General features: G+C 35.7%; 1 protein-coding gene across 1 annotated transcript in view; it reads left to right on the top strand.

Moving 5' to 3' along the window:
- Window positions 1–292: 292 nt before the first annotated feature.
- The window catches only part of APOB (apolipoprotein B), a 36,952-nt gene continuing 13,108 nt past the window's right edge, over window positions 293–24,136 (top strand). Inside the window, exons 1-25 of the mRNA XM_050894751.1 lie at window positions 293–350; window positions 1,999–2,037; window positions 4,683–4,798; window positions 5,637–5,782; window positions 6,824–6,977; window positions 7,162–7,317; window positions 8,319–8,443; window positions 8,631–8,716; window positions 9,481–9,700; window positions 10,716–10,943; window positions 11,136–11,253; window positions 11,377–11,523; window positions 12,598–12,809; window positions 13,165–13,402; window positions 13,950–14,126; window positions 14,421–14,612; window positions 15,373–15,540; window positions 16,733–16,944; window positions 17,494–17,676; window positions 17,903–18,024; window positions 18,650–18,860; window positions 20,129–20,304; window positions 20,439–20,626; window positions 20,890–21,035; window positions 23,402–23,778. Of these exons, the coding sequence (XP_050750708.1) occupies window positions 293–350; window positions 1,999–2,037; window positions 4,683–4,798; window positions 5,637–5,782; window positions 6,824–6,977; window positions 7,162–7,317; window positions 8,319–8,443; window positions 8,631–8,716; window positions 9,481–9,700; window positions 10,716–10,943; window positions 11,136–11,253; window positions 11,377–11,523; window positions 12,598–12,809; window positions 13,165–13,402; window positions 13,950–14,126; window positions 14,421–14,612; window positions 15,373–15,540; window positions 16,733–16,944; window positions 17,494–17,676; window positions 17,903–18,024; window positions 18,650–18,860; window positions 20,129–20,304; window positions 20,439–20,626; window positions 20,890–21,035; window positions 23,402–23,778 (4,195 nt within the window). The remainder of the gene's footprint in view (window positions 351–1,998; window positions 2,038–4,682; window positions 4,799–5,636; window positions 5,783–6,823; window positions 6,978–7,161; window positions 7,318–8,318; window positions 8,444–8,630; window positions 8,717–9,480; window positions 9,701–10,715; window positions 10,944–11,135; window positions 11,254–11,376; window positions 11,524–12,597; window positions 12,810–13,164; window positions 13,403–13,949; window positions 14,127–14,420; window positions 14,613–15,372; window positions 15,541–16,732; window positions 16,945–17,493; window positions 17,677–17,902; window positions 18,025–18,649; window positions 18,861–20,128; window positions 20,305–20,438; window positions 20,627–20,889; window positions 21,036–23,401; window positions 23,779–24,136) is intronic.

The raw sequence follows: 24,136 nt of genomic DNA, 5'->3' as shown, positions 1-24,136 counted from the left end.
GAGTTACTTATCTCCAGTATATGCTCAGTCTTCTGCCTTCAGGGACTCCCAGCAACCAAAGCAGAGCATTGTCTGGAGTGCAGTGAGGATCTGGGACTCTCACCTTTGGACCTTTGGCAATTTGCTCTGAGCTTTCTAAACCGTTTGCCTCAGCTGCTTGCTACAGACTATATAAATGGAGGTCCAAGTCAGAAGGCTCATTCTCCCTCTGAGGCAGTAGGGAAGAGGTGAAGAGGGGAGGGAAGGAAAAACAGAGTAAAAGAAAGAGCAGCAAGAGGGGTCGGGGCTCACCATGGGCCCTGTGCAGCTCTTGCTGCTCTTGCTGCTGCTCAGCAGTGGTGTTCTCACACGTAAGTACTGCCTTTTATGTTAGTCCTTTTTCTGCTTTCTTTATGAACCTGTTAAAACAACAATAATGCAAAAATCAACAGGACAATGGCTTATAGAATTAGAGAGGGTAAGTGTGGCAAAGATATAATTTCTTACCTTTGTAGGACTGGGCAATCATAGGAGGATCCCAATGTAGAAAAAGCCACAAATGTCACCTGGTGTCTTTTGATCAGATTTAATGTATTTTGTAACTTGTAAGGAATTCACGTGATTTATTTTGGCCTAATTGTTTTTCTGTAATGCTGTCCTTTTAAGCCCCCATGGAGATACTGTAGCTTGGAGATACCATACAGACTTATCCCAGCTGTTGCTAACCTGTTTTGCGGCAAACGTGAAGATGGAGAGCAATAAAGCAAAGTGTATTTGGCAGGCAATACTGACATTTGAAATACAATTTTGTGTTAAAGGGACATAGTCATCAGTAGTAGTAGTAGTAGTAAAAGAGGTAGGCCAGTCGAGTTTTTTTTCCTAAGATCAGAAAGGACAGCCTAGATCAATATGGTGCTCTGGATTGTGAGCTAGCCTTGCTTCCCAAGACATGGCTTTTTAGAATACGACACTGTAGTGTTACTTCAGACTTCAGGAACCTTAAGGAGCAAAGTGAGTCTGGGGCCAATTATGCAGGTCTGGTTTTATATGCAGATTGAATTCATCATAAATACACCTTTGTTGAACCAATATTCTGTGTTGAACCAATATTACAATAGTAATAGTAGTATTACTGTTGCTGTTGCTGTTACTGTAACTAATGTTACACTCTATTTCTATAGAGTGGTCAACCTTAGAATTCCCAGAATGAAAACTTGGAAAGTGCGCAGACAATATTGTGAAAAGTGCTGGCATTCATGTGTGATATCGCAAAGAATGACATAGCATCAAATGAATGCAGCCAATTTACTAGATTTTATTTTATTTTATTTTATTTTATTTTATTTTATTTTATTTTATTTTAGAGTCACATGGGACATACCTAAGACAGATTGGAGCAAATGATTCTTCTTAACTTGAACAGGCTTCCAATCAGTGTTCTTTTCCTCCAAAGAATGAACTCTCAATGTTCAGAAAAGATTTAATAGCAGAGTATTGTAGTATTAATCATCAAAGTTGTCCTTTTTTAAATGTACAAAAAGCAAAATATAGCCATTCATCCATTATGCAGTATTTTTGAGTGCTCAAATAGACTAAAATTTTAAAGTAAACCATGTTATGTGGTACATTTCATCTGTCTACCTCTACATTTTGTGCCCATCATTTATAAACGTTCTATTTCACATAACATAGGGCTTTTAAAAATGCTTGTTAACGTAGAAGCTGATCCTTCTCAGTTTAAATCAAAATAATTTAATTCAGTGACTTAAAGATCCTATTCTGAGGTCTTCGTTCACAATATCAAGGCAACTACTGTAACTCCCTTTAGATTTGACTCTCTACTGTCAATGTTAATAGTAGCATTATTTACATCAGTGTGGCAAACTATGTCAAAAGTTGGTATGAATTAAAAAGGTCTTACAATGAAAATGTAGTATTTCCATTTATATTTCCATAGCCCTTGTTTTATAGCTATAAACTGCTTTTCCAGCTTTTAATTCTTGTTTTTATTCTTTACAGAAGAAGAAACGCCTGAAAGTGGAAATCCAGGATGTTCAAGTAACTGATTTCTTGCATCTGGTTTTGTTATCTTATGTCGCTATATTAACTGAATACATCTTTCAAAGCTTGACTTTTCCTATTCCATAAATCTCTTCCTCTGAAATAACTGAAACAAAAGTGATGGCAATATTCTGAAGTCTTTATTGCCATTTATGTTAGGTATTTAATTATCCATAAGGCTTGGCTCAAAGAATTTTGAAAGTTTCCTAAATCGGAGAAGTTGAGTTTGAGTTTCTAAACTTTTAAAAAGCTCCCACTAAGAAACTACTTTCCATTGTTTTGTTGATTTCTTAATTGTCAGGTGCAAATTCCTTAATCTAGAAATCCCTGTTTATCAGATGTGAAGCTTTAGCAGTGAGGTTATGTACATTACACTTTACCATGAGCTGAATCTCACTTTTCATTTACCCTTCACAGTGGCTGCTAAACCCATAGAATTGCACTTGGATATCTGACTAAATACCTGTAGAATAAATCATCAATTCTGTCAGCAAGGACAGCAATTTCTTTAAACAAGTCAAGACTCAGGAAATGCTGACTTTATGCCCTATCTTTATAATGAACTCTGACTGGCCCTGACTGCTTGGTTAGATACATAATGTTCCACCATAGGGTCAAAGTACCAAATGAGTTGTTTTCTTTTTTGTCTTCAGGGTTTTTTTTCCCTTGTTGGATGCTTTAGCACCATCTCCAGGCAATTGGGTTTATTTCAGCTGCCTGAACCAACTCAAAGACTTCTGGGCTTCATTGCCAATTTCTTGTGTATTTTTGATACAATAAATTATTTAGTATTTGCATTTCTAATCTTATCATTTCCCTATTACTTTTCCATTTATTTCTGTTTAAAAGCAGGAAATGAGGCAATAGTTAGCCTTTTGGCTTTAGCATAGTAGATCCTGATGTTGCGAAAATTTCTGAGAATGTACAGTTAAGCAATGTTATAGTCCAGGATAGCCAAAAGTGACAGGGATAGTGTTGAATTTTTTGTAGCAGTTAATTTTAAGGTTAATTAGATAATTTAATTCAGTTTTCAAATGTTTGTAAGATGCTGATTACTGTATGATAGCTAGTATTAATTATATTAATTCTGTTTAGCAATTACATGCAAGTAATCTCAGTTAAAACACTATTAAAGTATGTAAAGCTTATAAAAGTGATAGTCCAAGGAGGAAATACGAGATTTATAGTACTATTCTGTTCTCCTTTCTAAGTATGCAATTCTGTGATATAAAGGGCAAGATATAGCATTGCCATTGGCCTCTGACGTGACAAATGTTTTATAAGAGGAAGAGTAAGCTACATTCATGGCAGATACAGGCAGGCAAAATCATGCAAATTTGATGGCGGGTGTGTGGGTTTACACCGAGATGACTTTACCTTTTTTTTTCTGTAAAAGTAGATCTGGATTCTAATATGTTCAGGCAGTCACAAATAACCACAGAGGAGCAATTTAGGGAATTGCTTTTCACTCAGCATCACAACAGCATCACAATCCCAGTGAGTTGCTCAGTCTAAACAAAGGGAACAGTAACTTCTGGTTCAGATAGACCTAAACTGCTCTGACACAGTCACTTAAAATGCCTGATCATCATATGTTTAGTTTAAAATGATGCCTGCAGTTATAATGGGAGTGAATTGTAATTGAGGACATTGTTTAGCCTACATTATGCATTCCAGACACCAAAAGAAGATCTTATATCCCTATATGACACTGAGACAAAATATTTTTTTCTTTATGTCGCTATTACCACATTCATTCCTGCTTGTAGGGTTTAAAATTACAGATTAATTGCCTCTGAAAGCAACAGGGACAGATTAAACACAGGTGAAATTCATCCCTTTGAGGAAGCCCATTAAGTTTTGGGCTTCCTTTGATAAAAAGAGAAACACCTCTGCAAATACTTCCTCCTGCCTTATTCTTACTCTTAACTTAGTGCTTTTGCCTTGTTCTGGATGCTCTTCATATAACTAAAGTTTATCTCCATTAAGAAGTCTACTCTAGTAAAATTTGCTGATCTAATAAGTGAATTAGAGCAGATCACTTTTCAGGAGACTCTGGGGCAGAAAGATACTCTGTAGATTCAGGTGAAATGATATTGAGAAATGCTAGTTTTGGTGTTCTGTCTCTTTCTGTGTTTATTTGCTTTCAGTCTCAGTCATGTGACTTAGATAAAGCAGCTCCTTGCGCTTGAATTAGGATGGAAAAATCTGAGCTAAAATGAATCATTTTATTACCAATTGAAAACTACAATTTGATTGGTTTAATTTAGAAGCAATAGGGTCATTTTTAAAACAATTCCACATCTTAAGTTTTCTCCCGTTTTGTCATTAACTTTAATGGGGCATGATTTGAAGGCCAGATAGGGTCATATTGTCAGATCTCATCAAACAGAGCAGTGAACCCCAAAACTTATGCTTCCCCCACAAGTTTTGTCTTATGCTTCAGAAAGTATCCAGCTGACAGGAAGGCATTAATTCTTTGTCTGAAAGCTATTCTGTAAAAGGAAATAGCGAGAGGGTCCTCATGCTTCCTTTATATGTGGCATTCATTTTAGTTACACAACACGAAGCGTGTATTGTAAGGATCTACATATGCATATCCTACCCAAGTTACAAAAGCACTCTTGTTTTCCCAATTGCAGAAGATGCAACCAGATTTAAACATCTCAGAAAATATGTTTACTTATATGAAGCAGAAACATCAAATGGGATCACGGGAACAGCAGATTCTCGAAGCGGTTCAAAGATCACTTGCAAGGTAGGGAAAGAGGGGTAAATACAACCGATTGGGACTGTACAGTGAATAACATGGGAGCTGGCAGGTGGGGAGCATCCCTCAATGTTTTTCCAAACAAGGACATTCTTTTGAAAGGCACATGTTGAGACTCCTGAAGACTAAGCCCTCCCTGTCCTAGACAGAAGTGGCAGCACTGTGCCAAGTGCATTTCAATCCTGATCTGGCTGTCCACGAGAGAGGAGGAAGGCCCGGTAGTTCAGTTTTCCTTAGCTCCCAGGCTGAGTCTACCAATGTCCATCAAACAATCCTAGAAGTTGAACTAAAGCAGCTCATTGATGTCATGAAGACCACTTGATAGCCTATTGATGGTAACAGTCAAGCCAGGATCAGGGCTGTGGGAGTAAAAGGTCCCGTAGGCCATTAAACTACCCAATGTCCCTCCATCTTGCCCAAAACTTTCCCAACATGTTTTTTTTTTTCTGAAATGGAGTAAGTGGGGAAAATATTTTTTTATTTAGCACACACTGTTCTGAAAGAGTCTAAACATTGATCAGTGTAATGACTCAAGTTTTCATACAGTTCTTCTAGTACCATAAATTTTCAGAACCTAAGTTGCTTGTTTACCATGTATATAGTATACTCCATGCCATTAGCCAAGAAAATACCTGCTTTCATATCTTCTCCCTCAAGTTACCTTAAGCTATTTAGAGTACTTTGGAATCTTACCCAACAGCTGCTAGCAGGGTGATTCTGACACTTTACAAAACCCAAGGAATACCATATTTTCAAAACTGTAACTGGATGATCCTGGAAACATGATAATGAAAAAAGGATAAACACATCATATTTGTGTTTTCAGGTTGAACTGGAGGTACCACAACTGTGCCACTTCATCTTGAGGACAATGCATTGCTCCCTGAGGGAGACATTTGGTGTTGACACTGAAGGAAGGGCCATGCTGAAAAAGTCAAAGAACTCTGAGGACTTTGCAAATGCCATGTCAAAGTAAGCAGTATCAATTATCATCAATACTTGTAGCCTTAACATGGAACAGGCTGCAATGTTACAGTCCACCCTGACTATGTTTTTGCAGGCATAAAATACATTTAATGATAACATGGTAGATTTATAAGCTGATTCCACAGCAAAACTCTCCCTGGTATAATTTAGGGCTGACTTGGCACAGTTCTCAACTGCTAGTAGGGAAGGTTTTTTTCCATTCAGAATTTTCACCTGGAATGTTTCTGTCATTTATATCATCTACATCAGGAAACTGTTGGGTAGTCCCCTAAAAGATTATTGCAAGTGGAATGTTCCTTCTTGTAAGCAAATTCTCAAATGGCTGTGTGCAGCCATTTTAAGATAATTTTCCTTTGCTGACATGGTACAAAGACTATGCAATAGAAAGGCATTTGAGACTGAAGTCCAGATTTCCTATCCCGATCTTTAATGACCTACGCAACTTATCTTTTCATTACTTATCTGCTTTCGTGACTTATTGCTACTACTCCCTCCACCCAGCTAGTCTCTAGTGCTTGTCAGTGCATGTTTCACTCGTGCATGTTCATGCTTGTTTCAATGCCTCAGTATCCACTCTATCTTGTTTCACAAGCCATAGATCTCAAAACAACTTGTGACAGTGTTAAAATATGTTTTTCAGAAAACAATCGAGGTTTTATTTAAAGACTGCAACTAGTAGAGAATCCTTCCCATCATTTTGTAGCCTATTGCAGTAGTTAATAATTACCTCATTCTAAAAATTTGCTTATCTCCTCTCTGAATTTGTGCAATTTCAGCTTCCAGCCATTGCTCTTGATATTTGCTTGTCCTTACATGACGTAATCTGGTGATACCAGAATGTCCTTGGTTAGAATTTTGCTGCTTTAATGGTAACACTCTCTAATAGTAACAACAGTGAATAAAAAATAACGATAGACCAAGATAAACATGATGCTTTAGCTGTAGCCCAGCAGTTTGTTGATAACATGTTCTTCACTGGGTGGCTTTAACATGATTTCATACTAACGTTGGGGTTTTTTTGGGCAGGCATGAGCTAAAATTCAGCATTCAGGATGGAACAAAAGTCAAGCTTTATCCAGAGAAGGATGAACCTCTGAATGTACTGAATCTCAAGAGAGGGATCATCTCGGCTCTACTTGTGCCAACAGAAACAGTAGAAAACGTAAAAACAATTTCAATGGTAGGTGTTTTGAAAGCATTCACTTTATTTCCTTAACAAATGGAAGAAACCTCACCTAGTAGAGTTACTCTTGAACACCATTTTCAAAAGACCTGGAAATTCAGATAAGAAAGGGTGCCTTTCAGCTAGATCAGAAAATGTCTGACAGCATGAACAAAGACACTGATTTCTTTCTTCTTTCCAGGATACTGTATATGGAAAGTGTGACAGTGAAGTTGAATTCAAATCTAGAAAAGGAAATGTTGCAGAAGATATTTCAATTAACAGGGACCTGAAAGCCTGCGACAACTTCAGTCCCATCAGAGATTATGTCAGCCCTATTGCCATTGTAAAGGGACTAGTAAGTATACCATTAAAAATGATGTGATATAACATTCTTCACTACATCACTTAAAATGATAAACAACTACTACAACAACTAAATTTTGTATTTATCTTCTAAAAGCTTAAATAGGTTTTCTGCACCCTTGCATTAGATCAGACTGTGGTTTTGTTGGCAGTCAATAGAGAAAAACAGATGCAGAGAAAGAGTGTAATTACTTTCTTTCATGTTCTTCTTGTTATTTTTTAAAGGACAGCTTTTCATAGATGGAGTTAGTACTATTGATTACAAGATAACCTGTCAGATCATATCCAAATTTTTAGTTTTGTGAGTTAAAATTTTCAACATTCCAATTTCATGTAAAACATGTAGTCCACCAAAACCCTGATGTGTATACGATGTGCAGGAGGAGAGGGCTCTAAATGCCCTGAAGTAAATGGTTTGACATGCTGTTCAGGCTACCTATGAATCCACAACAATCAAATGCAGTTGGTTGCATGAATATTGGCAGATTTCTTCCTGGTATCATGGCATCAGTGCTTTTGAGTGTTTTCCCTCAAAAAAAAATAATTAGGATTTCATATGCTAAAAACACATTTTATAATTTCTGCCACTTCTACAGCTTGCTGTAGATATCTTTAAAATTTGTATAATAAAGGTGAAATTAAAAAGAGCGTCAACTGTTACGAGGGGCTTGAACTACTCGAAAAATTACAAACTGGTTTCTATGAAGAAGTCCTTTGTTGTAGGCAGCAGGGGATCAATCATGAAGTAACTACTAAGCCAAACACCTCAATAAGGCCTGAGAGAAAATTTCAGTGGGATTTTTGCTTGTGAAGAGACTTAAGACTCAAGATTGATACTGGCACAATTTTGTCTTTGTGTGAGAATGATTCCAGTTATGCACCTAGTTTCCAATATGCTGTAACTGTTAAAATTACAGTAAAACTGTGGCAGCCTTTAAAACTATGTTTGTTTCCTATACTATTCAGTAAAATGACTGTCAAACTATTTTACAGAACATCCCGTTATCTACCCTTCTAAGAAGCACTCAATTCTGTCATTACAATATTGATGCAAAGAAAAGGCATATAAGAGATGCTGTCTGCAGTGAAAAACACCTGTTTCTGCCTTCCTCATACAAGTAGGTTGCTTACTATTTGTCATTACCCTTTATTTATAAATATTCAGTTTAAATGGTGATGTATCACATTCTGCCCTGACTACATCCCCAAATATGCATTTTGTTCGCAAGAAGGCAGGAGGCATGGCAAGACCTCTCAAAGGTACTTAGACTCAACTGAAGCCGTGAATTTTTCTTTGTTTGCTAGAAATCGCTATGGTGTGATGACAGAGGTCAACCAGACGCTGAAGCTTGAAGATACCCCAAAGATCAATAACAGAAATTTTGATGGAGGTATAGCTGCAATTCTCAATAATACAAATACAGGGACAAAATATAAATATAGGTTAAATACAGGGACATTTTTTTTTTTAAATAGTGAATTAGTTAAAGATGCAGTTGAGGGCACCAAAGCAATTCATAATTTTTAATGAAATTTGATCAGTTTAGTCAGGGAAAAGGTTGGGGTATAAAATGGGAAAACCTGAAAAGTTTAAAACCACGGTAATTTTAAATAATCTTTGTCTTTTCATTTTAATTTTGAAATTATTCTTTATAATTAAAAATTTATAATTTGTTTGGAAAATAATTTTAATCTTATTGGAAATTAGTTTAATGAACCCTTTTTAGCTAACCATACTTTCTTATGCAACTTTTACCTTCAGCTGGCAAATGTAAACAGTCCACGATTACTATATATTTGGTTCTGAAACACACTTTTTTGACATGCAGTTGTTATTCTTAGTCATAACATATTTCTCCTAAGATACATTCATTAAAAGATGAAAAAGCAAACTATGCTAAAATAAAAGTTGTTAAGGAATCATCTTCATTAAAATTTAAAAGAATTTATGCAAATAGGTATTATTCAGCTTTTGGGAGAATTACATTTAAATTCCACTCCATTATTTTTAGAAACTGTTCAGGTGTTAAACATCAACAGTTATCATATAAAATAATCTACAGAGTTTATATTTATACTGAATGTGTGACAGAAGATAAAAATGAACATAGATTTTTGATAAAGACATAAAGAATGCAATTTTTTTAATTGCTAGATGAACTGGAAGAGAAGGGACTTGCACTGGAAAGTACAGATGCCAAATTTCCCAGGCAGGGGGATGCTGTTCTGAAAATCCTTCAGGAACTGCAGAAACTTGCAGCCTCCCAGCAGAACCAGCAGAGAGCAAGACTCTTTTACAAATTTGTTTCTGGACTTAGAAGTTTACATAACACCACTCTTGGCTCTCTTATACCAAAGATGATGGAAACTTCAAGGTATGTTACAACAGTTCATTGTGCAACTATACCACGTGTCAATGTCATAGCAAATTCATTCTAAAGTTGATTTGCTGCAAGTGGCTTTAAATTAGAGGTTAATTAGATGTAAAGAATGTCTTTCAGAAAGATAAGTATCATCAGAATTATCTAGAGAGAGAAATAAGGAAGAGAGAGTAAAACCTGTGGATTTCACATTTTTCTATCAGAAATGCTCAGTTGTTAATTGGAACTTGAACAGTAAATATATGAGAACAGTATAAGAATTCAAATAGATCTGAAAGTTGTAGCTTTCTGTGAAGAACTAATATTGTTTTGATCATTCCCTCACCAAATCTTCCAAACTTATTGGAGAAGCTGAACTATAAATTAGAGTATAACACAGCCCAGTACAGGGTTTTTCTCCCCACCACCATCCCAAGTGTGTATGCCAGACATAATCCTGTGGATATGTTATTATAGACAAATGTCTTTCATGCGGTTTTGCCCAAGGACAATGACTGTAATTCCAAACTCCCAAGTCTGACTTGTAGCAAAGAACACAGTTTTGAAAGTGAGATTTTTGGAGACATGGAAGGGCACAATTCTTTGGTCTGACCTTGCCCTCCACTCCCCACCCTTACTCTTCTGTCCTAGCTGGACTTGAGTCAATTTACACATACTTTATGTCCTCAGTCTGTAGAGGGACTAGAGCCTCAGTCTGGTTCACTATATTATATTATAATACTTAAAGTTGTGGGGAAGTCTGTTGTGGAGGAAGAAAAGAGATGTCTGTGTAATGATAATATTGTTAATACTTTCTTGTTGTTCATAGCTAATCATGTTGTTATAACAACTTGTAAAACTAGGCAGCTTCTTTTTGATAAGCAATTGTGTGACTTGCTTCCAGTCAAAAAAAGCATACATCATTTATATTAAAACACCTTAATAAACCTGTCAAATGTTTATTTCAAACATGCAACATGCAGCAATAACTGCAAACAGGGAATTAATTAGTCATCTCTTTTCCTTTCAGTTCCATCACAGTTCAGGCCCTGACTCAGTGCGGGACTCCAGAGTGCTATGGTGCAGTCCTTCAAATACTGAGAACTGGAAACGTGAATCCACTTGTGGTAGACCTGGTCACATATACCCTGGGACTATTGCCTTCTCCAACTCCGAAAAGAATACGGGAAATTCTTAACATGGCCCAGTATCAGCCAAGTAGAGCTTCTTTTTATGGCTTGAGTCATTCTGTTACTAAGTAAGTAATAATAGCATGTAAGTGTACAAAATAACCTCAAGAAAACATTACAATGCTTAGAGTAAACCCTAAGAGTAGTCACTTTTTGAGGATTTTTTGTTATTCTCATGAATTTGCTCTTTGGGAATAAAAAATAAATAGACATTTCCCATTTTCTCCTTTTGTTTCTAATGTGTTTCTCTATTTCTTTAGGTTCTACAATGAGAAGATGATTGTGACAGAGGAAATAACAGATGTTGCAGACTTTATGGTATCACTGCTTGGCACTGATTGTTCTGGGGAAGATGAACTCACATACCTCACACTTCGGGTATTTTTATTTCCTTCTTTCCTTTATGCAGGCTATTATTTTAAATTGTAGCGCATATATTACTCTACTTCTCTTGGTGGAGAAAAAGTGTTTATCATCTTTCTGTGTTTTCATCACTGACAGGCTATTGGAAACATGGGTGCAGTAATGGAGAAAGCCAAACCCAACCTGAAATCTTTTCTTAAGACATGTATGAGAAATGAAGCTGCATCACTTTCAGTTCAGAAAGCAGCCATCCAGGCATTCAGGAAAATGACTGTTACTGAAGAGGTAATTTGGGTCACAAGAACCAGCATGAACTGTCTTCAGTTCACCTTGACTGTTCACAGAAGTTACTGAATATGCAAAAGCATTCCCATTATTTCATAGTTTTGTTATTTCCCTTTTAGCTGTCTCCAGCTTTTTTAGAACTCCTTTAGTTAGTTTAGTTTCCATACACATATCTGAGAAGTTCTGGAGACTTCTGACTTAGTGGGTGTTGCTCCTTTGAGGTGCAGTTGCTTTGTATAGATAGTCTCAGTTTAAATGGGAAGTTTGGATCTGTTCCTGTTCGAGTGTCTTAAATGGAGTTCTACTTATTTAAAGGTGGTTTTAACTAATGAATTACTCCAGATTTAAATGGATTTAACTAAGAAAAAATCAGGTCCCTATTTTATACTGGCATTTTGTTGTCATTGTTATTAATAGTACTGGTTAGATTTATGGTTACATTACAGTGACATTAAAGCACCTCCTACAGAATGGGTGTCATTACCCAGAGCACTTCAGCTTAGTATAGTGAAATAGTTTCAATATCAACAAGTTTCTACTCTAAGAGACATGCTCTTGTTTCCAGACAAGGCTTAATGAGTCCGGGAGCCTGGAAGCACCTGGAGCTCACATCCTCAGATTCAGTTTAATTTAAAGCATTTATTATTATTATTATTTATTTTCAAACTATGTTTTTAATTTTCCTGCAGCAGAAGATTTTGGTCACCTTCTTTTCCTAAATTGAATGATCTTTTTTCCAAAATTTGAGAAGTTGTCTGCAGACCAGAACACTTCTGATTCCCAACAATCAAAACTCAGTATTCTAAACAAAAAAGTAACCTGCCAGATATATAAGAAGAAAATCAATTTTAATAAAACCATAATTTCTATGACATTTTCTATCAAAAGAAACTTTATCAAAATAGCTTCAATGAAATATTTTTGGTCAGTTATAGAAATAAGGTATAGAAATAGTTATGCGATCCTGAAAAAAATATATCCTGGAAATTATTTCACCCTATATATTCCCAAAAGAGTTTAGCAATATCATCTACTAGCCGGCTTATCAGTGCAAACCTTTCTCTATTTATATAGGACCGTTCAGCACTTCTGAAAGCATTCCAAGAAGGGGATGCACCTACAGACAAACGTCTAGCAGCCTATCTCATACTGATGAAAAACCCTTCCCCAAGTGATCTCACAAAGATTTTGAGAGTCCTCACAAAGGAGAAGAACGAGCAAGTGAAGAGCTTTGTTGCCTCACACATTGCCAACATCCTAGACTCTGAAGAAGTAGGCATTGAAGAGTAAGTAAAATTTAGTTATATACTAGTCTCCTAGGAAGAACAAAGTTCTGACCATAATTGCTGTGGTAGTTATTTAGCAGTGCATTTTTTGCTTGTTTTTTTGTTTGCTTGTTTGTTTTCTTTGTTTGAACAAGCACATCAGCTGAGTAAACCTATGGCTTTGTCAGAGCGGTGCCAGCTTACAGTCTTTCCCTTAAGTCTTATTTTTACTGTTAATATGTGCAGAGAGCTAGCCATTTACAATCACCTCAGTTGTATGAATGTCTGCAAGTGACACAAGAAATAACTCGACTAAGACTAAATGAGGTTTTGGAATTTATACTAATCATATTTGCATTGCTATCCTCTTTCCTAGTCTAAAAAGCCAAGTTGAAGAAGCTCTGAAAGGAAACCAGGTTCCAACAGCCAAAGATTTCAGAAAATTCTCACAAAATTATCAGATTTCCAAAAGAGTTTCTGTACCTGGAGTTGATCCCATCTCTGCCCAAGTAGAGGGAAATGTGGTATTTGATCCAAACGGCTATGTTCCTAAAGAGACTATGCTAAAAACCACCCTGAATGTGTATGGATTTTGCCCAAGTGATATCTTTGAGGTACAACAATTACCAAAAACTTTTGCTAGTATTCAGCTGTTTTCTTTCTCATTTCTGTTTTCTTATAACAACTTTCTCTAAATAATGTATTGTTTTTACAAGCTTTGGGAGAAATCTAAAGATCACTATGCTTACAAGGGGACTTTCATTTGATCTCAATGGGCTTTAGAGCAAGCCATCCGTTATGTGATGTCACTTGCCACTGACTGGATGGATGACCCTGTTGGAGTTATTAAAGGCCTCAGCTAGGGTAAAATGAACCCATCTGTAACAAATTGACTTCATACTAATGAATCATTACTGGCACACTGAAGTACTCATAGTAGATTTTAAGTGAGATACAGCCTATGTGTAGGGTTTTTGTTGGCCCTCGCCACAGAGATAAAATTAATTGTAAGACGTAGTATTCAGTATCTTCCTTTAAGAATCATAGACTTGTAGGATACACTTTAAATGCATTGTTTGTTCCCCAGAAAGTCTGTTTGTTGTAAAGCTCCAAAGAAGTGGGGAAACTGTCTCAGTTATTGCATTGTCCTGTTCATTTCAGCTTGGCTTGGATGGAAAGGGGTTTGAACCAACACTGGAAGCTTTGTTTGGAGAGAAGGGATTTTTCCCAGACACTGCAAGCAAGGCCTTGTACTGGGTTGATGGCAGAGTGCCAGAGCAGGTTTCCAAGGCGCTTTTTGACTATTTTGGTTACTCCCAGGATGGCAAGCAGGATCAGGTACAGCTTAAAAACATTCTCTGCGCAGCACTGCATTCCTATCTTTACACAATAATTACAGCACTTCCCTCTTTATTGTATATGAGCCTTCTCCTGGTAAGCTAAAATAGAAATCATTAATGCTATTTAACAATGGTTTTTTCTTAATTGTATGTGGGAGGGCCTTTGTCTGGAGACAAATCTGTAAGACGTGCATGTGCAGATTAGCTGACATTCACTAAGTAACTGTTCTAGATATATGATCCTACAGATTTCTCATAAATCTGTTTTACTTCTTTCTGACTGAATTTTCAGGATGTCATGAAGGGAATAATGCTTAACCTTGAAAAACTGATAAAAGAATTGAGCAACAAGGAAGCTCCTGAAGGAAGAGCATATCTGAGAATCCTGGGAGAAGAACTTGGGTACATGAAACTCAATGATTTCAAATTGCTGGGAAGCATGATTTTAAAGAGTGTTAAAACTCTTCAGACTATTCCCGAAATGGTATGTTTCTGATGCACCAATATGTATTATTAATTTGGGTTTTTTCTACAAGATTTTTTTAAGATTTAGGTTGTGTTTGTCTATTATGTAAAGAATGGATATTTGATACCAGCATGAAAATAAAATTATTTAAAATCAAACATCCAGGTTTAGTCTGAAGGACTCTGAGAAACCCATGAAAACCAAGTGGAATCCTCCTGGAAGATGAGTGAAGGGAAGGAAAAAGAGAAGGTTCAGATCTTATTGTATGATTGAGATATCTACTGGAACAATGCCCAAAATCTTAGTGTTGGCCATTATGGTATACCACTAAGTTTCTAATTATGAAAATATATATTAATATTAAGCAATAATTTATCATGTTAAAAAGAAAAGAGGATGTAGTACAGTTTAGGAATATTTGGTAAAACTCTTCTTTCATTGAAGTAAAAAAACGCTTTGCCATTGACTTTGGGGAAGCCAGAATGTTACATGTTATCTAAACCAATTCACCTTTGTACGTGTATGTCAAGGTAGATGATCTGTGTGTATCAAGGCAGGTGATAAAATCTAGTATTCATTTAAAGCTGAGATTTTGATAAACAGTCTTTAGTATAGTTTTTGAAGCAAGGAATGTGTAGAAATTAGATTCTGTACTCTATATGAAATTAATTTTTGGATTATACAGTTACAATGATTCCATGATCCATTTTTGAAGTACGAAATGTACAGATTCCAAAGTGTAGATTTGTTAGTGTTCATTTCCTTGTTTGATTCACAGATTGCACAAGCCATCTCAAAAGGTGTTGACACAGATTTATTTGTCCACTACATGTTCATGGACAATGAGTTTGAGCTCCCAACTGGAGCAGGTTTGCAACTGAAGTTTGCCTTGTCTGGAATAGCGACACCTGGGGCCAAAGTAGCTGTGAAACTTCATCAAAAAAGCGTAAGTGTCAACAGCTGTCTGTATTTTGTCTCCTAATAATCTACAATCTCATTTAGGGATAAAACTGTAACACCAGAAGAATTTTAAAGACTACAAAATACTCTTGAAATGAAAAAAACAACTTACTTATTAGAGGTCTCCAGTTAATTTGTGGATGACATTTACATTAAAGTAAGAAGTAATCCATATAATAAATTAAGTATAAGACATAATAAAATTTATGAATTAGAGGTATTTTAATCACCCTTTCAAAAATCAGCCTTTTAATATCTGTTTATTTCTCTCTCCCTGCTTACAAATGAGAATAGTACAAAAGCTACAGCATGTGAATTTGCTGTTCAAACCAGTTAATAAAAAATTTTGATGTGGCCAATTCAAAGTGAAAATTTTGATTTTCAGTTAAAAGAAATATTGAAAGTTGATTTAAATGAAACATTTTTTGATCTGAAAGGAAACACTTTAAAATTGTAACAATTAAAGAGCATGTGATACAAAATTAATTATCCAGTTAAAATAAAAAAAAATTAAGTATTTCCATTCTTTTTTACAGTTTTAATAACTATTTTGCTGTAATTTAGTCAATATTTTATAGAAATTTCTCAATAGTTTCAGTTCACCTAAACTTTTAATTTTCCACCATATACACGATTTAAGTAAAAATAAAAAAAAAGTCCTCAAATTTAGTACTGGTTGCCTTATAGTTACCTTTGGAATCTTTTCCAGAACTTTGCATTCTGTCCCTTCTTTCTGTAATGGCCAAACTAAAAGCTTGAAAATAAGCTGTTTCCTGTTTAGAGAAATTCAAATCTTGAATCCATTTCTTTTTTGTCAAATAGTTTGCTCATTGTTTTTGAAAATTGCTATTTTTTTTTACAACGGAAAACTGGCTCTTATCTTCAGATTTAAAAATACATGCAAGTAGCTCCATGTACAAAATCTTTCTGAAGCATGAGTATTTTTACATTAAAGTAGGTAAAGTTCCTTGGTGTTATCATCTTGCTGTATTCGTTACATTACAGTTACCACTTATGTGGTCCCTCTGCTTATGTGACTTGGGAATCAAATTTTTTGAATAGCAAAATCAATTACATAAAACCTACCTCTAGCTTATCAAGAATATTACATTTTTTTTATAAAACCAGTAAGAAGTGTATTGGGCAAATTAATACACCATTTTGTTTTTATTAAATAGATGCAAGCAGAACTCATTGCTAAACCTTCAGTAGCAATTGAGTTTGTAACACACCTGGGAATAAACATGCCTGAATTTGCTAGAAGTGGCGTGGAGATGAATTCGAATATATTCCATGAGTCTGGAATTGAAGCACATGTTAGTATGAAAGCTGGACAGCTGAAATTCAGCATTCCTGCTCCGAAGACTCCAACAAAGCTTCTCAGTATCAGGTAATGAGAACTGAATGAGAACTTTCAAGGCTATCTTCTTCCCTTCTCTTCTTGATTTTTATTGTGATGGAATTGAGAGGCTAGGGCAGGCATGGAGAGATTTTCAGTTCAGAAAAATCCCAGACATTGTAAAACTGGGATAACTTCTTTTGTAAGATAAGCAAACAGCCCAGATAAGTGGTGACTGGGAGTCATGGCTTACAGATTCTTTAATTTGTCACCATTTTCTGAAATTTTCAACAAGACTTACCATTTCTATTATTTTGTTTTCTTTCACATAAAATTTTTATAATAGCAATGCCTATTTTTAGATTGAATTTAACGGAACTACTTACATTAATTTTAGAGAAGGTAAATAGCTCAATACACAGAATTATAATTATCAATAATAATACTTATAATAACAAACTACTTGATCATTTAACCACCAAATGTTATTTCATTAAGCCCCTACCTTAATAAGTGATTTTTATTCAGAAAATAACCTTGTTAATAGGCCAATGTCTGAACACCTGTCCTGGGAATAAATGGCTCACTTTTCTGTTCCAGCAATACACTACATTTGGTGTCTCCAGCCAAAACTGAAGAGATTCCACCTCTGATCGAGAACCGAGAAACCTGGACTTCTTGCAAGCCTTTGATTGCTGGTCTAAATTTCTGCACCAAATTATTGTACTCTAATGCCAGTGCCACAGAGGCGACTCCATATTATCCCTTGACTGGAGAATCCAGGTAATTCATATCAGCTTTACCTATGTTATTTTGTGTTAATTAACCTTCCCTCTTAGGGCTTAGTATCTACAGTACCCTCTCACATAAAGCTTACCTTTAAAAATCTTTAAAAACAGACTAGCAGGAGCAGCTCAGAAAGAGAGCTATTGAGAACTGTATGATTTCTTCCGTTTGTGGTCATAGACAAAATAGTTATTTACAAGACATTTGTTTACTCCTTCTTTAGATTTGAAGTTGAAATAGTGTCCACAGGTGAAGTGAAAGAATACTCTGCAAGTGCAAACTATGACCTGCAGAGAGAGGGAAATGACCTGATAGACACCCTAAAGTTTGCTGTCCAGGCAGAAGGTAAGAGTCTGAAAAACCAATATGGTTTAGCTCAGTTTTGAACTGTGTCATTTAGTGGGAAAAAGACTTGGATGAATAAATCATAATAGAATTCTTTACAGTATAAAATAGAATACCATTTCTACATCCAAACAGGCCAACACTTTAACTCCATTTCATTCCATGTATGCAATCCCAGTGCAAGATATTCATGATCAGAGGCTGATTTTGTATTCCAAAAATGCTTCCCCATGATTTAAAAAAAAGTGTGATGTTGGTGAATGGAAGTAAGGAAGAGGAGAAGTTAATGGGTTCTGTATAAGCAAGAGAAAAATACCATTTCTGATGAAATATGGAATTAAAGCATACAAATTGAGAAGAACTGCATAAACAGCAAATATTTCAAAGGAGAATCTGTGGGATGGCAAGTTTACATAACAAAAGTAGTGACAGGATTAGTGGATCAGTCCATGGTGTGTTTAGAAGATGAGGAGAAAAAAGATGACCCAGTTTCTGATTCAGACTCATCAAAGGTTACGTTAGGTCTTCAGGGTGATATAATTTCCAGTTGATCCCTTTTTATTCTCCTTTTAAGTCCAAACAGATTCCATAGTTGCAAATAACCAAAGTACATTATATTTTCCAGGTGTAAAGCAGCATGAGGCCACATTGACCTTCAGGTACAACAGAAACAGAAAGATTTTGACCAGTGATGTCCACATTCCAGATGTTGATGTTGACTTTGGTACAAACTTCAGAATTACTGATGAATCCATTCCTGGGAAGAAAGCATATACCTTTGTCTTAGACTTTAACAACAAGAAGATTTCTGAAGTTACTCTTACTGGCCAGATAAGGTAACTCAGAAAAACAGACTTTTACAGATACCTTTGAATAAGATAGCTGAAGGTTTTATTGAAGGTACAAAATTTTGGGAAATTTTATCCCATTTTGGAGAAATTGCTTACATAGGGAGACATATAAACTTGTCATTCAAACCCTCTTTAAAAACTTTGAAGTATTTTGTATGTAATCCATCCTGTATACATCAAATAAATACATCTAATACACCAACTGATCTTTCCTACTATATGTATATATATAATCTGTATTACAAGTTCCTTGAGCTAGTTCTTCCATGTTTGCACACACATGACTACAAGAATGACATTGTACTAGTGTTATTGCAGGTGTGATAATCCAAGGATATAAACAAGGCAAGGTTTGTTCAGAGAGGTATTATCTTTTACTGGATATGTTTGGCTCTAAAAAAAAGTTATTACATCTCCCCATGAAGAAATCTAATGGCACTCAATAAGCAACAAAACCAAAAATAACAGAGCTTCCTGTAAAAATTCCCACGCTTCATGATGAGAATATTTCCGGGAACATCTACAGGGGAGCTAACAAAAATGTTCAGCCTGCCAGGGTTTCTAAAATTGTCTGCCTCACAACCCCATAGTGAAATGAGCTGATCACATTCTTTAATAAACCTCAATCTTCCATGGAATTCTGTGATCTTGATGGTGCCCCGGGGAGTCTTTGTCTTTGCTGTTCATGCAGAATTGCCTCTGATATCAGTGGGAGCTTTGGACAGATGTCAGGGACCTCAATTCCCTTTCATTTGCACTAACATAATATTAGAAGTTTGCTCAAGTCAACAAAGTTACAGAGATACAAAATAATGAATAAAGGAAAATGAAGCCCAGTGGCATAATATATTTTGTCAAGTGTTTTGTTTCTATGCGATTCATGGCCACAGTCTGTATCCTTAGTAGAGAATTCAGCTTGAGTAAGGAGTTCAGAATTTGGTTCAGGTACAACTTTACCAAGACAGGTACATATTTCCATCCATTTCAGTATTATGAAATTAATACAGAATTAATATTGTGTGTATATCTGCACAGTAACATTATCATAATTTACCATAGATTTCCCAAAGTAACTAGCAGAAGCTGAAAAGATTCATTGAATTGGAACAGAATTTACAAATTTGATTCAATCTATTTTTTATAACACCTATTATGCCTTTATTATAGATTTAAATGCTGCAATTGCTCCTGAAACATAAGTGAAAAAGTAGAGTGAAATGTCTTATATTCACATTTACTTTTTGCTTTCACAGATATGCTGGAATGGAAGAGGCGATGTTAAGAGGCACCATTTCTATTCCTCGCCTGCAAACCGAACTTAGAACTGAAGCATTGGTTAATTATTCACCAACGAAAGGATATCTTCAGATGAGCTCAGCTGCAACAACTCATGGAAACTCAGTTTCAGAAAGAGTTCTTCTCAGATATGGTAGGGGCAAAAACATGATCCACATGTACAACCTATAAATTTAAACATCTTGTTACATTATTTTATAGTATATCCCTAAATAGAATAAGAATATTACTAATTTTACCCTTTTCTTTTAAATTCATGATTTTCAGATTCAGAGAAAGTTGAGCTAGAGTGGAATTCAGGTGCAAGTGCTGCTGTGAAAAAAATGTCTTCTAGCTTCCCAGTTGACTTTTCAGACTACAGAAAAACTTTAGAGAAGCATGCCAATGAACTGCTGGATCGGAAAGTGGCTCATACAGATATGACACTGCGACATATTGTGTCACAATTTATCGTGGTATGTTTCAACCTACAGTAGATATTACAGCTTGACCACAGCCCTGGTGAATTCTTGCCTCCCCCATGGACGCCAAAATGGGAACTACTTGTAAAAGCACTCATCAGATTGAATAAGATGTATATTTCCAACTTTGACCGAACCGGTGACTTTATCAGATGCCTAGGGCTCAGTATATGGATAGTTACAATGGCTTTCAGATAACTTACTAGGAAGTCCTAAAACTTGTTATTTACTTTGAAAAACTTGTCTCCTCATTGCAGGCCACCAACACCTGGCTGCAAAAGGCATCAAAAGATGTTCCCTATGCCCAGACTCTGCAAGAAAAACTAAGTGGACTGCAGGAACTGAACATTCAGAAAATTAACCTGCCTGTTATCACCATTCCTGAAGAACTTTTCCTGAAAAGGTAGGGAAAGAAATTAGGATAGTCACACAGGAAACTGAAAATACATTTTGTTCATGTTTTTGTCTTATTTTATTTTACTTTGTTTTATAAAACAGCATGGAATTGCTGTAAATGTTAGTATAAAATTGGAATCATAACAAAGAATTTTAAGACCAGAGAGATGAAATTATATGGAGGAAATGATGCATGTCTTTAATACAGATTTGACTTTACAGCAGTCATTCCTGCAGTATATGAATATATCCTGAAGTATTGTGTTATATAGTAATGAGAACTGACCAAAATTACAGCGTCCAACAATCTTTACTCTAAGCCACAGAACTAATGAAGCCAGGTTTCCATAGATTTGTGTCCTGCATCCCTATAGACCCTTTGTCTTTGGCCATAACCCTAATATCTCTTTTTTTTCCTGTGCAGTCCTATTGGACAGTTCTTCCCATTCCCCTACACATGCTGGTTGACCTCCACCAATATAATACCCTTACCTCTTCCCATGTCTGACTCCATCTGTCACTGGCTCAGAGGCAACACATGCCATGGTTGTACACATATGGACTGGATGCTTGCACTAGTTTGGGCCCATCTCCTCCACCTAATAGGGAGTTTCACAGAACTTGCATGAATGTAATTACCCTTGAGGCTTTTACCGTTCTGTCAAATTTGATACAAATCATCCAATATGTTAAGAATTTCTAAAAGTAGAGTTTGACAAACAAAAAGACAGACTGGAAGGCAGATAAATAGTATATTTCTTCTGTTTCTAGGAAATTAGACTGTGAGTCAGCCAGAGTAGATCTAGACTTTAAAATGCTCATGCATCTGCCCAGATTTGCTCTCATTACAGTTCCTAGCACATATTGTTCTTGCCACTTAGTGTTCATATCACATTGCTGCTCTGCCTATGCATAAGAATTCAAGGAACAGTGTTACTTGGTCGTATCTTCAGAATCCACCCACAGCTACCACTGTGATACATAGAAACGTGTCTGTATAGTTTTTCCATGAGCTAGGGAAGTATTGATGGCTGAAACGAATGTAAAGGACAACAGAAGCTAGTGTAAGATTGGATTACAAAAACAGATGGAGAAGTGTCTTGCATTTTGTCTCTCTTAGCGCTGTTTTTCCATGTACTATCTTTCACTGTGGTAATATGAAACTGTATGTTAATGACACACATCTCTATTGCTTCCATTGTGTTCCTAAGCTAAGTATAAGCAAGGAAAAAACTGTTTTTTCTCCTATATTCTTATCAGCAGTGCACATTATAATAATAATAATAGGAATTTCTACTGCTCTGTGATGTTGCTTTTTTAACCATTTGATATAAAGGAACAAATTTCAAAAATGTTTCCTTAGTTTTCATCTTAGGATGTAGCTCTAAGTGTAAAAAAGAAGATTTTGTAATATAAAAGACCAATTAGAAAAAGAAAAGCATCTTTGCCAGCTTATTGTTCATGCACAAATTAAGCCCAAGTTTCCTCCTGTTTTGCCTTTTCGTAATTACACTTTTTCCCCACAAGCTTTTCAGCTGACGATCCATTTTTTCCAGTCCTAGCTCCTGGTCAAATGGTTAGATTTTTATTTATTTTTATTCAGAATAAAATAAATGCTGTATATTTGGATGAAACTTTTGAAATGCTTATCATCAGAAAGATAAATTCTTTATAATTTAGGTTCTTACAACTTCTAATGCTAATAAGGCTTTTCATGCATTTCTGTAAGAATACAATACACTTTTTTTAAGAAGAATATAATCGCCTTTTTTTGGTACTCAGCATGCCACATCATTGCACAAGTGCATCAGTGTTTTTGGAGGATTTGTTTTTCCTATATGATGTCAGCTATTTTCATTCAAATTCCTTCATTTTGAGGATCATTTTCATGCCAATACATCTTTTCATTAATGTTCATAAAGCAGATTTGGATTCTCAGAGTAGAAAATCAAATGCAAGATTCATAACAGTTATGTATTTAGCCCCTTGAATGACACTCTCCACCTGTGAGCTAAAGTTAGTTAAGCTCTGAACAAGGAATCAGGAACCTTTGAATTCTAATGCAAGGTCTTACAGAAAGAATGTGTTTCTGGACTACGTGACCTATAAGTCTGCCTGATTATGAAAGAAGGGGAAAAAACATTGACAGAATTCACTGATATCGAAGGTGCTTTCAGTAAATTCTGCTAGATGAGTGCTTAAAAAATGCTGATGGTAATAGATGATCATTACATTTCTCTCTAAACCTAAAGTCAGGACATTGATATAAGCATGTAAGTAAGATCAGTATCATGGGAATATTAGGAATCATGGAAATTTCTGTATATGCTTCATGGACTTAGAGTTTCTAATAGAGTCACTTTTATTTTCTAGTGAAGGCCGGATCAGATACAGGTTAAATAAAAACAGTTTTCTAATTAATATCCCGTTGCCATTTGGTGGAAGATCATCCCATGACATAAGGGTGCCACAGACTGTTAAAACACCTCCTCTGGTAATGGAGTCAATGGGAATAAGTGTGCCGCCTCAGGAATACAGAATCCCGACATTTACTGTTCCAGAATTCTATCCTCTTCGTGTGCCTTTACTTGGCACTTTAGAGGTCTCTGCTAATGTGTACAGCAACTATTACAACTGGACAGCAGCGTACACTTCGGCTAATACCACCACAGAGAAAGCATCCAGCGTAAGAACTACTTATACCATGAACGCTGATTCAGTTTTTGAGCTACTTTCCTACAGTGTGAAAGGTAAGAATGTGTGCTAAATACTACAATGTTGGCAAAACTATTTTAATGACTTTATTTTCCATTTATCAGGTACAGCACATTCATTTTCCTGTTGCTTATTTAAAGAAAGGTGTTGTCTAATCTGAAATCACTTTCTCTGTGTTTTTAAAGATATTATGTGAGTCTGTTTATTCAGGCACTAAAGGTGAACTCAGTTTAATTCAATAAAGACTTTTAAGGTCTATATTTTCCTAGATATTCCCTACTGAAGAAAAAGTCCTTCAAAACTGAAGGCATGATTCTACAAACACTTGTGTATCTGACAAGTCAAGTGTTTTCAAAATCAGGTGTGCAGGTGTATGTGTAGGTATGCCCACAG

Source organism: Gymnogyps californianus, chromosome 3, assembly GCF_018139145.2.
Source record: "Gymnogyps californianus isolate 813 chromosome 3, ASM1813914v2, whole genome shotgun sequence".
Classification (NCBI taxonomy): domain Eukaryota; kingdom Metazoa; phylum Chordata; class Aves; order Accipitriformes; family Cathartidae; genus Gymnogyps; species Gymnogyps californianus.
This window is presented reverse-complemented; position numbering and strand designations above follow the sequence as displayed.